Here is a 15,027-nt window from a genome sequence, read left to right as displayed (position 1 = left end):
CTTTTACATAGAATTTTTTTTTTATATTCTGTGACTGGGCACAGTGTAGATAATAAGAAGCAGTGACAGACTGGGAACCTCCAAGTCAACTCTATTTAATTTAACAGCCAAACTAAACTGAAAAACTAAAAATAGAAATATCAGAAAAGGAAAAGTGACAGAATATCACAACAGTATCAGTGGTATAGCTTACTAAAATAACTAAACTATTGCTGTCATTATGCTAAAGATCAGTTAGGAGAAAAAAAAATCCAGGGATTTTTGGGTTGTTAAATCTTATGCCTATTACTCAAACATTAGTTTCTTTTTCCAACTACATCCTAATACAACCCAAACATGCCTCTCATATAAAGTTTATTAAAAATTCTAAACTTTAAGTTTTCCTTGTACTACAGAAGGAAAGCTGCTCATAGTACTCCAAGTGAAGTCTTACAAGTCTTATTCAAGGTTACAATAAACTTCTTGTTTCCAAGATAAACTGAAAATGTACAAATAGGTCATAGAATTATTTCTTTTAATACAGTTAAACACTGAGTTAAAATATTTACTTTTTATCAAGAACATCATGTAAGTTATCAAATCTATATGTGATTTTCCTTTACAGTAACACTTTTTCTGAGACTTGTTTCTCCAATCTGATCCTAACAAAAACTGTCAAGAATAAGAGTAGTATTCTTAGTATAATATTAATTCTTGCATAATTATATTTTAACACTTTTTATTGAGTTCATATACACTTAAAAAATAACACTATGATTGCCTCTACTTCATAATTTATAGAAACCAAAACATTTACCACACTGGATCTTTGCTGACTTTTTGCAATAATGTAAAGTAAAAACATGTCCTCTTACTAACATAAAAACAAGTCAAGGTTACCTTAAATTCACTCTATTATGCTGAATCCAAAGACAAAGTACATCGTTCTTGAAATATAGCAGGATTGAATCTCTGTGCAATAAAATACAACATCTTTCACTATTGACATATGTTATACAGTCCATCTTTCGAAAGATGTTTTAACTCTTTCAGCATGGGCTCGGTCCCTGGGACTGACCTCGTAACCATTTTGTCCTTGTTATAGTTTTCATGCTATACCTTTTAAACTAGCAAGCATATGTTCATGAAATTTGGTAGATTATCATTAAACATTACAATACTTTCATATGTAAAATATCAAATTTTATATTAAGTCTTACGGTTTGTAAAGCAATGTTTTTCTCACGTCTCTTTTTCACATGTTGCCTATCCAACATGTAAAGTAATTTCCATTTTAAGATTAAAAATACTTTTATACATGAGAAAATTTTCAAAGTTCACATGCGAAATCTTTATAATGTCCAGATAGTTATCAAATGTTTCTTTAGAAAAAACTTTATATTTTGTCTGTTATTTTCAGTAACGAATCTCTGTACAGGTTTGGTAGATCGGACCAATCTTGTAACCATCATAAACAATTAGGAAATATAAATTATGTCTCTTTCATTTTAGAATGACAACAAATTATAACACAAAAACATAAATGTTTCGACTAAATAGCTTAAACCTCGTAACATTATACATTTATATATATCTATTATTTTTATTATATTGAACTTTCAGCCATGTCTGGCCAACATCACAAAAGTTACAATGATGCAGTGCATATCCACTCATGTTACCATACCCAATAATATAAAATTGACCTTTACATAGTGACCTGTCTTGGCCGTGGATTAGTGTTTTGTAAAATATAGTCACATTTCAGTTATAATATATTATATCTGTATGTACATTATTACTATTTACAAATAAGTTCCTAATCTTATTTTTCTTAAAACATAGAACAGTAAATAAATAAGTATAGCAAACAATTATATCTTCTAGTTACAACCTTTGTACTTGTTTGATGTTTGCTAAGCCTTATAAAATTTTGCACGTATGTGAAAGGAAATTATTTCTTTTAGGTTTTATAAATACATTTCAAATAACTAAAAAATCGGCCCCACTCACCTCTTTCCATTTTTGGAAACAGTCCCTTATATACACTTACTTCAATATATGACATGTGAATAACAATTCAAAAACTCAGAATGTTCCCCAAGTGGCTTTCTCAGCCATTTTCATGTATTAAGATGCCATCTCTTTCTTTTGAACCAAGATTTCAAGGACATAGGTTGTGTCTTTAGTCTGCTTGAAATTTCATATTTTTTTAGACCCAAATACAGCTTAGTTACTAAACTTGATAAATTCTAGTGGAATTCTATGGTATCGATATAGTAATTTATAACTGTGTTTGATTCATTACATAAGTGATATATCATCAAAGAGAAAAGATAGGAGGTTCTTATTTTATATTCTAACTTGTCAATACCGGTAATTTGAGTTTCTAATTTGCATGAAACAATAGACTTAGTATTTTGACATCACAAACATTTAATTTGAACCAGTGCTGCATTCAACATACCGTGTGACACACAAGAATAGATACTTATCTGTACTTTTTTAATATTTGCTTTTAAATTAACAAAATACTAAATTAAATACTAATATTTGACTTATAATCTACAGTTTGATATCAAACTTATTGACAAAATTCATGAAATAGTAGTTCAATAAAATTTTGAATGCGAGTCAACAAATAAGATGACATGGCCCTTGACCCATGACCCGTCTGAAGAGGGTTAAAATCATAAAGTTGATTTTTATGAATTTATTTTTGCCAGCTAATTGTAACTACATATTTTCTACTTATATTTTATGTTGTTAAACATGACGTACAGTCTTGTGTAAATATTATACAGCATTCTGCTTAAAGTTTTTTTCCTAAAACAATCAGTCCAGTATAAACTTTAAGAGCAATAAATAAATTTGAATGATTTTTTGTATTTTATAAACATTGTCTTAATTTTTATCAATACTCACACTAACAGTTGAGTGATTATGAGGGGCCTATGTGGAAAAAATGAAGTATTCTTATATTTTTATATAAAAATACAAAACATCAGAATATTCAATTTTATCATTACTTACTCACTAACTGTAGTAACATTTGAGTGTTCTTCTACATTGAATGGGATTGCCGATGGTGTTTCCTTGCTTTTCCTGCCACATGGTCCTTTTGTTAATGGAACCCATCCAAGTCAAATTGCCAACTAGTGAATCCCATAAAAACAGGACAGAACATATGTGTCCATGACATCACAGGAAACACTGTGGATGTTGTAGTGTCAAATAAAAGCAAAATGCAGAAAAAAATTAATTTTTTTTGAAAAATATGTGGTGGTAAATAAGATTAAAAGAGTAAAATGAAGGTAACTTTAGTCTGCATCTAGAAAGGCATTATAAAACAATTTTTTCCTAATGTAAAAATATATGCATTTTCAAGTAAAGTGTGCATTAACATGAACACTTTTTATACTAACTGTATTGTCACATCCTCACTAACGTTCTTTTTATTGATGATGCAGGAATGGTCTATTGGTTATTGTGCCTGGACTGTGAATCTGAGAGTTCATGCACTAGTAAAAGTGTTGCTCACTTTGAGACTGTGAGTGTGCTATAAGAACAATAGTCAAATCCCATTATTCAATCAGTGAAGAGTACCTCAAGAGTTGGTGGTGGCTGCTGTTGACCAGCTGCTCTCCCTGTAGTCTATTATTTTAAAATTAAGAACAGTTTTGTGTAACTTTGCACAAAAATAAAAGGGTTTAGTAATCATATAATACCACAATAAAAAATAACAAACTAATTGGTCTTCTGTTTAAAAATCTCCCACTTAGATGAGACAGAATCTCTCTCATAGGCATTTTCGATTTATCTTGTGTATGTTACTGGGTGAACTTGTCTTCTTTTACGAGTAATTTCTAGATGGCCAGTTTTACTTAATGCAACACATGGTGAATTATGGGTAGCCTGAATATATCTCATTTTCAATCATGCTCATTAATTCATTATAGACACCCATGTTGGTAGATGCACAATCAACTGTATGTAATAGCAGAATATTCATGTACAATTTTAACTCCTGACTTTTACATGCAGTGTCACTAGATATTTTTGCTTTTCATATTCAGCTGTAGCTCGTAAAATCACCACATTAGTAAACTGAAATGCCACTTTTAACTTTGTGCAGTATCATCAATCCTTTTTAACTTCCAAAGTATATACAGAATTAATGCCATTTGATCTTGAATTGTATCAACTGTTTTGCAGACAAACTAATTTTCTCTTTTATTGTTTTTCTTGTTTTCTGAAGTAACTTTTCTGACATTCTTTTTCTGGACAAGGTTTTATGGAAGGATTGCTGTTGAACCAGATAATCATGAGGCTAGAACTTTAACAGCTATTCGAGAAAACATTGGAGGTTTAAAGGGTGAATATTTTTGTACTCAATGAGTTATATTTTATATTTTGTTTCACAGCAACAAAAGCTGGCTAGAAAGATAAATATTTTAAACAACTTTTAATTAGTCTTCAGTTCTGAAAATACCTGAGATTCTTGTCATTTTTCAAAAGTCTTCTGCAACAGATAACAAGTGAGACCATTAAGATTAGAGGTTATTTATATTTATGTGATTTATTAACTCAAGAAATATTTGTGTCATTAGCAAGTGCAATTCACATTTTTTTTTTCTCCCAGTAAAGAAAAATGAGAATGATTACAAAATGTTTAATATTATTAGAGATAATTTTGCATTTTGTATTCAATACTTTAATTTTTTAATTAGAATGTGATCAAATTCACTGTAAACAAAAGATGTCACTCATTACTTTTAATTTTGTTGTTATTTTCAGGTATATCAGGGGAAAGAATTTGGGTTGAATTGAAGAAAATTCTAATGGGTAATTACAGTAAAGACCTAATTATTAGAATGTTGGATTTAGGAATAGCTCCTTTTATAGGTGAGTTCTGATGTTTTCAAGTTGAGTGAGTTTTTAAAGTATTTCAAAATAAAAAAGTGCTCATAAACTTCATGTGTTACATTTTTATTTTTACCATATTTAAAAGCTGTGAAAAGCAAGGGGGCTGAGAATATGATTTGTAATAATAATTCTTTTACCCCCCCCCCTTTTTTTTGTAGAAAGTGTATTTGACAGATGTAGAGGTCCTCCAAATTTGTTGTATTTTAAATAGTCACAACATCTTTTTGAAATTTTTCTTAGTATGTAATGTGTTCAGGGTTGTAAAAAATTATCCTCATATATTTTTGTCTAAGGTAAATGTTTTTTGAGTAAGCACTATTGTTAATAATTGGGAAAGTCTTTTTGATATGTATTTTTCTTAACTACCATGAGTTCAGGGCTGTAGAATTATATGTTATTGGTATACCTTAATAAACAAACAAAAAATTAAAGGTATAAAAGTTTTATTATAATATATTTTTTATTCTATTTCACATTCTTCTGATTATATAGCATCCATCTCATTCTCAGCTTGCACACAAGTAATGTAAATCCTTTAAAAAACAAAACAATAATAACCAAAAATAATGAACTAAAATCTAAGAGCAGTTGTCCTAAAATATGAATAAAAGAGCATGTTGAATAAAAAATTTTCAAAATGAAGAATCAAGGTTTCAAAAGCTTATCATCATCATTAGGGGCCAATGCAGTATCATACAGCTTAAATATGATAAATTACACCCTGGTTGACCTCAACATCTAAACACATGTTAAGAAATGTTAGATTTACATTTTAAAATATTTTTAATGGGTGTGCTCTTTTAATTGTTTTAGTACATAATAGTTTGAAATAGAAACAATTAGAAAAATGCTCAGACATATAAACATTGTTTACCGTTAGTGCCTTTGGCTGTTTCAACTAGTCAGCAAAAATTTTTTTTTTTATAGAGAGGCATATATTATGATTAGGTGAAGTAAACATTCAGTAAAGATGATTTACTTAGCCAATGTTTTGCAAGCTATGCAACAAGTGATATTTAGAGGCGTACCATCTTTTTGTTTCTTCTGTTTTTATTATTACAGGGTATTGAAATTTTGTGATCGCTCTATAGTTTAGAAGCATCTACATTTAAATTATTTTGTACATTACTGTACAGTTTGCAGTTGGTAATCTTTAAAAATGTTTTATCTATTTATTTGCTTTTTTGTATCGTGGTACTGCAGTCTTCTTTCTGGTTAATCAGTGTATGATATCTAGCTGTTTCAGCCTTATGTAGTATCGTGCAGGTGAACCATGTATTTTGCATTTATTAGTGTTTTCAAGACTTTACTAATGTGTATCGTAGTATGATGAATGTTTTATCTTTCTTTGTCATCCTGTGTAGTTATTGTGTTCCTGAATTATATGTTTCAAGATGAATATTTAGGAACATTACTTTTTTGTCTTAAATTTTTGGACCACAACTAAGATTGTGATACACTAGAGATGCATTATTCATAAATAGCCATTTTTCTTTCATTAAAATTTAAAATGTAATGCAGTTTCTATTAATCTGCTAATTAATGCATATAAAATCTACTTTTGTTATTTCTTGCAAATAAAAGCCCCCCCCCCTCTTAGTGGCTCAGCAGTAAGTCAGAGGCTTATAACACTAAAAGCATATAACACAGCACAGTTAGCCCATTGCATAGCTTTGCACTGAAAAACAGGCAAATAAAGGACTAAATTTGTTGAACAACCTGTTTATTTGTCTTCTCCAAACACCCATTTCTATCCAGTCTGATACTAAGTGATACTCATTTGGTTGGAAACACTCTGCTTAGGAGATTTATCATACAGCTGTTGTAAACTATAATATATTTTTCTCTTGTTAGAAAAATTATATAACAACTATAATTCTTGTAATTTAAAGTTCCATTCAAACATTTTATGAAAGTGTTCTCTGAAATGCATATATTTTTGCCCAGAAAAAAAAAATTAGGCAGTAGCAAATATTTATTATTTATAATTATGGATTTAAAAAATATACAAATTAAGTAATAGCTTGTTGAGGGGAAAAAAGTTCAAGTTTTCCCAGACGTTGTGTGTATATTTGAATAATTTTGGTTGGGCTCATATTTATTTATAAATATTCCATTAAGTACACAAATATGCAAATATATTGTTTAATGATAAGAATTTGAGAGTTAAGTTGGTTAGTGAAGGAAACAGAGAGAAATATTTTGACTCATAATTTATAAACAACATTTTTTAATGCTTTAAATAAATATTAGAAACATTAAACTTTATTTTTTGTCTTACAGGTTTACCTGATACACCAAATTTAGACGAATTCCGCAAAGTGTATGAGAGAGCACTGTTTCTACAGCCTCAGCCAGTAACATTACTTTCAGCACTGTTGGACAGTGAAAATGAGGTTAGAGATGGTATTTATAGTTTAAATATTAATTAATATGCATTTACTATTTACAAGAAAGATGTGACCAAAAAGGGGTTTTCCACAAATTTCATATCAAGATAGTGACATTTAACATGTATGTCTCAGTTCAAGCAATAATTGGACTTGTAAATAAACCTAAAAGGAAAATAAGAAATACATATTTTTAAATTTACTTTTGGCTTGATATTTGATTTAACAGATTATCAATATTATGTGCATGTTATTTTAAAATGAATATGCAAATAAGCAAATTACATGACAAACACAGCCAATATAAGATCATGGTAGAAGGGCATGAATTAGAATTACTTTGATATTATGTGGCATTTCAGAGGTAGTCTGATGGTACTGAAAATTGATCACTTTTTGAGAAGGGTATGAAATAGCCCCTTCTATAGCAAAATATTAATACACTTAGATCATGAAAGTGTGTTCAGAATGGGGATTTATAATTTCCAAGACAAGGATATCCCTTATATATAATAGCATTGGAACACAAAGGAATATGAATCAACTTTGGGCACCTAGACCATCTAGAAAACTGCAATAAGTCATACCCCAATCATGGCAAACCTTAGTCGAATATGCCAAGATGCCTTTTTCATTTCTTTGGTTTAGGCCTTTTCAAAGATTTTATGGGGTCAAAAGTAAAACAACCAAAAAATGCATACTGTGGGCTCTTGTGCAGTCATATTTACAGCATTGAAGATGAAAATTGGCACAAATATAAATCTTTATATGACAAATACATTGACTTACAAAAAGTTGAATTTGCCAAATTTGAACCATATTATGACCAATTTACATGAGATTTGGTACAAAGATACCTTTCTACAGGTCTCATACATTGACAAACCAAAATGATGGACTTGCTCATTCTTAGTGATTATATGGGTTCAAGATACCACAAAAAGCATAATTTTATAATTTTTTGACAATTACTTTGCCATATTTTGGCTAACTTACATGGGATTTGGTACAAAGATACTTTTTTACAGGTTCAATACATATAGATACATAAATGTGGGATATGCCCATTTTATGGGGAAGATAAAAGATTAAATAAACCCATAATTGTAGGAGTTTTGGTCAATGACTTAGTCTTGTTTTGATTAATTTACATGGAATTTGATGCAAAGATACTTTTATACAGGCAACACACATTGACAAACAAAATTGGTTGATTTGCCCATTTTTAGTAATTATAAGGATATCAAGATGCCACAAAAAGTGTAATTTTAGGATTTTTTGACAATTACTGTGCCATATGTTGGCCAATTTATATGGGGTTTGATACAAAGATACTTTTTTTATGGGTCAACGTTTCAGCAAGGAAAACAAAATTTAGGGTTTTCATTAACTATGCCTATGTGTGTCAACCAATTTTCATGGGATTTGGTACAGAGATACCTTCTTGCAGGTCTCAAGCAGTGATATCGACAATTTTCTATTTTTTTTACATGATTTTTTGGTGTCAAAATTGGTCATGTTGAAATTGTGTGGTGGAGACGTGTTGCATTTGCCTGCAAATGTTGGCTTTTTTAGTAGTTAACCATATTTGTTTTATTTTTTTGGAAAGTTTCTTAGTGACTATTACCACTTCTGTTAGATCTAAAATAATTAGAGCCTTTAATGTTTTCATGTGTTTGTTTTATCAGTATTATAGGAATAAATTGTTTAACTATTTACTTATTATTTGACATTTCACTTTCCAAACAAATTTACTAGGCATTATGAGAAGTGTATTGGTAATATATTAGATTTCTGTATTTATCACAGGAGTTGTAGTGTAGTTTTCCATTTTCCGCAGTAATATGATACAATCACGATTGATGGAATATGTTGAAACTCTGGAGTTGCTTGAGGAATAGTATTTAAAGATTATAAAAGTCAGTTTTCATACTACAACACATTGTGAAGTAAATAGGATGCTGACTGAAAATAATTAATAAAATATATTACATTAGGTCCAGCTCCTTCACTCTCGCCTCAAGTTTTCAAACTATGAACGGGATCTAGCTCTTTTTATTGTAAGACATCGAGACATCAAAGATTGTGAAACTCCTCTCAGGCCGTACCAAGCTCTTGTTTTCACAACCAAAGGCAAGCTTGGAGATATTCAGGAATGGGTGTGTGAGGTTTTGAAATATCAAGGTGAAGATCAACTTCTTGACAAGTTCCGAGGGTGGCAGGTGCCAAAGTTTCCCATAAATGGCCACATGCTGCTAGACAAAGGGGTCAAAGGTGGTCCTCGTTTTACCAGAATAATGACAAGATTAAGAGAAATATGGGTTGATAGTAACTTTCAAATGACTTCAGATGAACTGTTACAACAGTTACCAACTGTTGCAGAAGAAGTTGGTTAGGCTTTATTATTAATGTTAATTAGCTTGACTATGTAAAATAATCCAAGAAAATCCAAACAACCTTTCATTAACTTTTGCTTTAGAAGAATTACTCCACAAAAGTTTTTTTTTGTTTAATTCTGATAATTTATCAGCAGCATCAAAATAAGACTGATAGGGTGGACAGTCAGTCCTTTTTACTTCTTCGATTGCCATTGTAATTTTTTCTTAATTAAATGAATATTGAGGTGGAGTAGAACTGAAAAAACCCTGCTAAACTGCAAGACAGGAGATTTAATCAATTAAGCTTCAATGCTGAATTTTCAGTTTTCATTTTGGTTTTCACAGGATGAAACTCTTTTAAGTTGCACTGTGAAATCCAAAATTCATTAAATAAATAAACTAGTAAAAGGTTAAAAAGATAAGAACAAAATGGAGTTGTGAATACAGTGGTGGTGTTACAAATTATCTTTTATAAACAAGAAGCCAGTCTAGCCATTTGATTAATTTAAATACAGAAATGTTTCATTTGGCTAATATTATTCTTAAATCAATCATCTTTCATGATAAAAATATCATTAACTGTAAAGTGCTTATTGCTTAAATAAAATTGTGATACTTAACCTATTCATTGTGTTAGTACTGTATATTCTTATTCATTGTTAATTTTATTTGCTCACTAAGAATACTTTTAATAAGAAATGTTTCGAAAGAAAATTGAAGAATACTACTATCAGTATAAAATCAATTTTTGTAAGTTTTAATAATTTGGGTAACTCTTCATAGGCAAAGTTTTGTGCCAACGAATTCCAATGAAAAGTCTTAAAGATTTTGTTTTACACTAATTTCTTTAAAGCTGTTCTCCAATTAAAATATATACTTAAGCTGTCAAATTCTATGTAAATAATGTTGAAAATTTTCATTCTAACCAACATTAATTTAAGATTATTTATTAGGATTATTTGTTCATAATTACAGTAATTTGTGAAAGAAATGAACATTTTGATACAAAAATATGCTAAATCTAATTTGTATTTTTAATGGTAAGTATTCAATTGTTAAAATATGTGGATAGACTTATGGATTCTACCTGTACAGTTCTACATTAGATTTTCTCAACATGTCAGTAAATTCCACTGTAATAGATAAATATATTTTTTACGAATTTTTTTCTTTCTCAATTCTTAGCTAATATTTTGTATCTTATTATATTCATGAGAAGAGCATAATGCTTTTTTTTATGTAAATGTATTTAACCACCTTACACACTTGTTGCACATCAATTATGATCAATGTATTCTTTAATGTAGGTTTGGGCTGAGGAAGGTGGGATAGTGCTGAGATGAATTTCACTTCAAATATTTGAATCCTTCAGTCCATCTCTGCTTTAGTGGCAGACAGTAATTCTTAAAAAAAAAAGTCATCTGACACAACTTGTAGTAAATTAATTAAGTGATCTAATGTTCTTGCTGTCTGCGAGATTTCTAAGGAAATAATTCAGTATGGCTACAAGAAAAAAAGTTTATGTTTTATGAAAAAAGTAAACTGCTGTGGAAAAGGAGGAGGGATAAAGAAGAAAATGCTGAAACAAGATATGATTGAAGTACATTCAAATACATAAAGTGATACAAAATATTCAGAATATATATATATATATATATATTAGAAGCTTGCATAAAAGAGGAAAGGTCTTAATATCAAAAGCTAATTCATAAAGTTTCCTTTATCTGTAACAGAGAATGCTGAACTCTTCATTGCACAGTGGCCCATTACACAAATTGTTGAAATGCAGGAAAATGCTGGAATCTTTTCCTTTGTTTGCTTTGAGATGTTATTTGATTCATGCTGCTAGGTAGCATAAAGTGGAATCAAGATAATTCTGTTTATAAAGGGTTCAAGTACATTTACAAACAATGTACGATTGTTGTAGCTTCAGAATTGAATCTTTCACTTTGAAAAAAACCTTTATGTTTAATGTACGTTTTACAGAATTACATACAACATTTTATTAAACTTTATTATCAGTGCATGTTAATAAACCTGGAATCAAAATATAGTTTATATCCAAAAGTTTAATATTATATAATATCATAATTTCAAAGTGAAATATTAAAAAATTTCAATCTTCACTTTTCTGTGTCGTAGGATTTGCCTGCACTGTAAATTGTCCATTTTTTTTCCTACTGTTATATGATTTTCTGGGTCTCCAACTAATTAGAATTTAAACTTAGAATATCCAAGTTTCTTGTTTTACTTGGATATAAAAAAATATCAAGTCCACATAACATGCCTCTCCCATGTTATATATACTGTCTTTCAAAAAATTACAGAGAGGCATTGCTGTTACAACCAGAGTTCATTCAATAACAATAAAAAACAACTGGTTCAACTATAACAACACTTGGAATAAACTTTTGTACTTACCAAAAAAACACAGTTAATAAACCTGTGCCTGGCCAGGAATTTATACTAATGTTAATAAAAATAAGAGATAAATATCAGTATTAATAATTAGGAATCAGGAAAAAGAACCAGAAGACGAAAAACCTGATTCCCAAAAATACAACAACAATATTTCAAAGTCCCTTTCAATATTAATGGCAATATTGAGTGACAAACAGCAATTACTATATTGTTCACTAACTATCTCATGACTCAGTACATGAAACATATGACAGGATTTTTATTCACTGAATAGGTCACCAGAGTACATCTCATGTGATCATAATTTGCATAATCTTTTGCTACATTAATAATATCTGTACATCACTGCTAGGGAAGCTGGTGTCAGTTTCATCATGCATACATATTCACTCAAAATACAAAGATTAGCTAGAAGGTGAGTTAGAATTTTAATGCAACTAACAATTTATAGATGAACTAAACAATAGAAGAAATAATAAATGAATGATAAACAAAACCATAAAAAAAAATAAAGAGTTTTCTAACTCACAGTATTGCCCCCCAATGGCACACTGGTATGTCTGTGGAGTTACAACGCTAGAATCCAGGTTTTGATACCCGTAGTGGCCAGAGCACAGATAGCCCATTGTGTAGCTTTGTGCTTAATTACAAACAAACAAACTCACAGTATTATTTATAACCAATAAAAAAAGCTTTATTCACAAGATTCCCTATACAATTGTTTTTTGCTGCCTGAAAGTAGCCTCAGTTTCATTGTCAACAATCATATTTTTTGCTCTTGGCAGCTAGAGAAACTTTTTAACCTACTTGTAGCTTATTTAAACTATAGTACTATAATAATAGTAGTTTTGGGACATTCTGTTCTAGTGCCCGATATATTTTTTTTGTTATAAAAGATGTATATGTTTGAAAGGAACATTAATAATTTTGTGGAGAACCAACACAGTATGAAAAACTTAGTGTGCTAAAAAAATATGCTGTGGAATATAAATTTCTAAAATAAGATTCAACTCTAATAAAAGTTCTAAATTTCTTGTTTTTTATGTATATACTGTTATATATATATGTTTTAACAAAAGTAACTCAAATATAAAAAAAATAGAAACTTTAGTTTATATAACAAAAAGTAAATGAATAAATTTTATTGAGACCAGCTTCTGCTAATTACATCATGCAATTGTAACTTTATTGGCTGCTTTCACTAAATTCTCCAATTGTGGTTAACTGCCTGTCACATACTTAGATGGGGTTAAAGGGCATTGTAAAGTAATAAAGTTAAAAGCAAACAGATGTGGAAAAGGTTAGACAGCTGAGGCTGTTACTTCAAATGGTTGTAATTATCTATTATAATCTGCAATCATTCAAAAAGAATATTTTTGATTTTATTCTGTATTTTTTCCTCTGTAAATTGATTATTTCAATATGGTTGGCATTAGGGTAAAGGAAAGAAAATATTAAGGTTTACCAAAAAATAAAAACATTCTGATATTCATTTAACATATCCTAGAGGTTATGAAAATAAAATGGAAAAACTAAGATGAAAAGAAGTATTTCTCTTCTCATCACGAAAATCACCTTTCTCTCAAGTGACTCAGTAAAGGCTTTAAATTCAGACAATTCCTTTGTAGAACTACTTTATTAAAAATCTGCTTCTTTGTATACTACAGACTTATAATGTTTACTGAAAGCTTGCAAATTTTCATAAAGGTATATTTTGTAATTGTATAGCTTTACAGAACTGGGACCAGACCAACATTGCTGACAAAGTGTTAATGCTTAATTCAGGATTAAAATTGTAAATTTGCATAAAAGAGCATGTATATATCAATTGTATTTGATATGGTATTCTGCCAGAATGTTATTTGGAATGATTTTTTTATATGACAAAGAATGAATAGTGCCATATAAAGTGTTACCATGCTCAATCTTGGTTTTCACTTATGATACCTAATAGTATGAACATTTACTGCCAAACTGTGTATGTACTAAATGAAATAAAATTATTCATATATATATATATATATATTGGAAAAAATGTATGTCCTAAACAGTTGTGTGCATTCGGGTTCCAAGAGTAACTACTGAAGTAAACAGATTTACAGTCACAGTTTAGGTTGTACTCAGTGTGGAAAAATAAGGCTTCAACCAAATTACTGCTTGTTTCAGAAGCCTTATATAAAATTCCCTTAATCTTTTGCTGGGAGTAGAAAATATTAGACCATTTCACACTTGCTACAGGGAAAAAGACAGGAAACAATCTCTTAAACTACTTAAAGATGTAGTCCATTACTCCAGATGAAATGCAGTTCTGCAATTTACAAACCAGCATGAATAGAAGCACATGAAGCATTTTCCAAGGTCCATGACAATGGTAACTTGTTGAAAGCATAAGTGTTGTATATATGGTAATGAGTATTGACCAGTAGGGTTTAAAATAATTTGTTTAACAAAATTCTTTTTCTCACAGCACAAAAGTAGAATTCAGGAATTTTTTTGAAAAAAGAAAAGATGTATTGCCATAAAAAATGGCAATAACAATAAAAATTGTAATTCTTTTATGGAAAACGATGTGATTCTTAATCAGTAACACTTTTTAACATTCTTTCAATAAAATTGACTTCCATATGATTTTTGAGCTTTATTATAATTTTTTGATTATTTAGATTCAGTGACTTTAAGTAACATGTCATGTGAAATATTACGTAATATATCTAAATGAAAAATACAGATGAACAGCCTTGATCACTTGCTATGAAAAATATGTTACACTTGCTTGTTGGATGGAAACACAAAGGCTACACAATGGGCTATCTGTGCATTTCTCACCACTGGTATCAAAACCTGATTTTCAGCATTATAAGCCCACTGACTTACTGCTGAGCCATCAAGGGGGCATATGTTTCACAATGCTAAAATTTGTTTCACCTGATTGT

General features: G+C 29.6%; 1 protein-coding gene across 1 annotated transcript in view; it reads left to right on the top strand.

Annotated features, from left to right (window-relative positions):
- Positions 1–10,301, top strand: part of LOC106471978 (CCA tRNA nucleotidyltransferase 1, mitochondrial-like) — a 19,238-nt gene extending 8,937 nt beyond the window's left edge. The window contains exons 5-8 of the mRNA XM_013932606.2: positions 4,269–4,354; positions 4,777–4,884; positions 7,189–7,301; positions 9,293–10,301. Coding sequence (XP_013788060.1) covers positions 4,269–4,354; positions 4,777–4,884; positions 7,189–7,301; positions 9,293–9,691 — 706 coding nt within the window. The 3' untranslated portion in view covers positions 9,692–10,301. The remainder of the gene's footprint in view (positions 1–4,268; positions 4,355–4,776; positions 4,885–7,188; positions 7,302–9,292) is intronic.
- Positions 10,302–15,027: the final 4,726 nt, after the last annotated feature.

This window comes from Limulus polyphemus, unplaced genomic scaffold, assembly GCF_000517525.1.
Source record: "Limulus polyphemus unplaced genomic scaffold, Limulus_polyphemus-2.1.2 Scaffold5000, whole genome shotgun sequence".
Lineage (NCBI taxonomy): Eukaryota > Metazoa > Arthropoda > Merostomata > Xiphosura > Limulidae > Limulus > Limulus polyphemus.
Note: the sequence above shows the minus strand (reverse complement) of the source record. Positions and strands in the feature narration are given on the sequence as shown.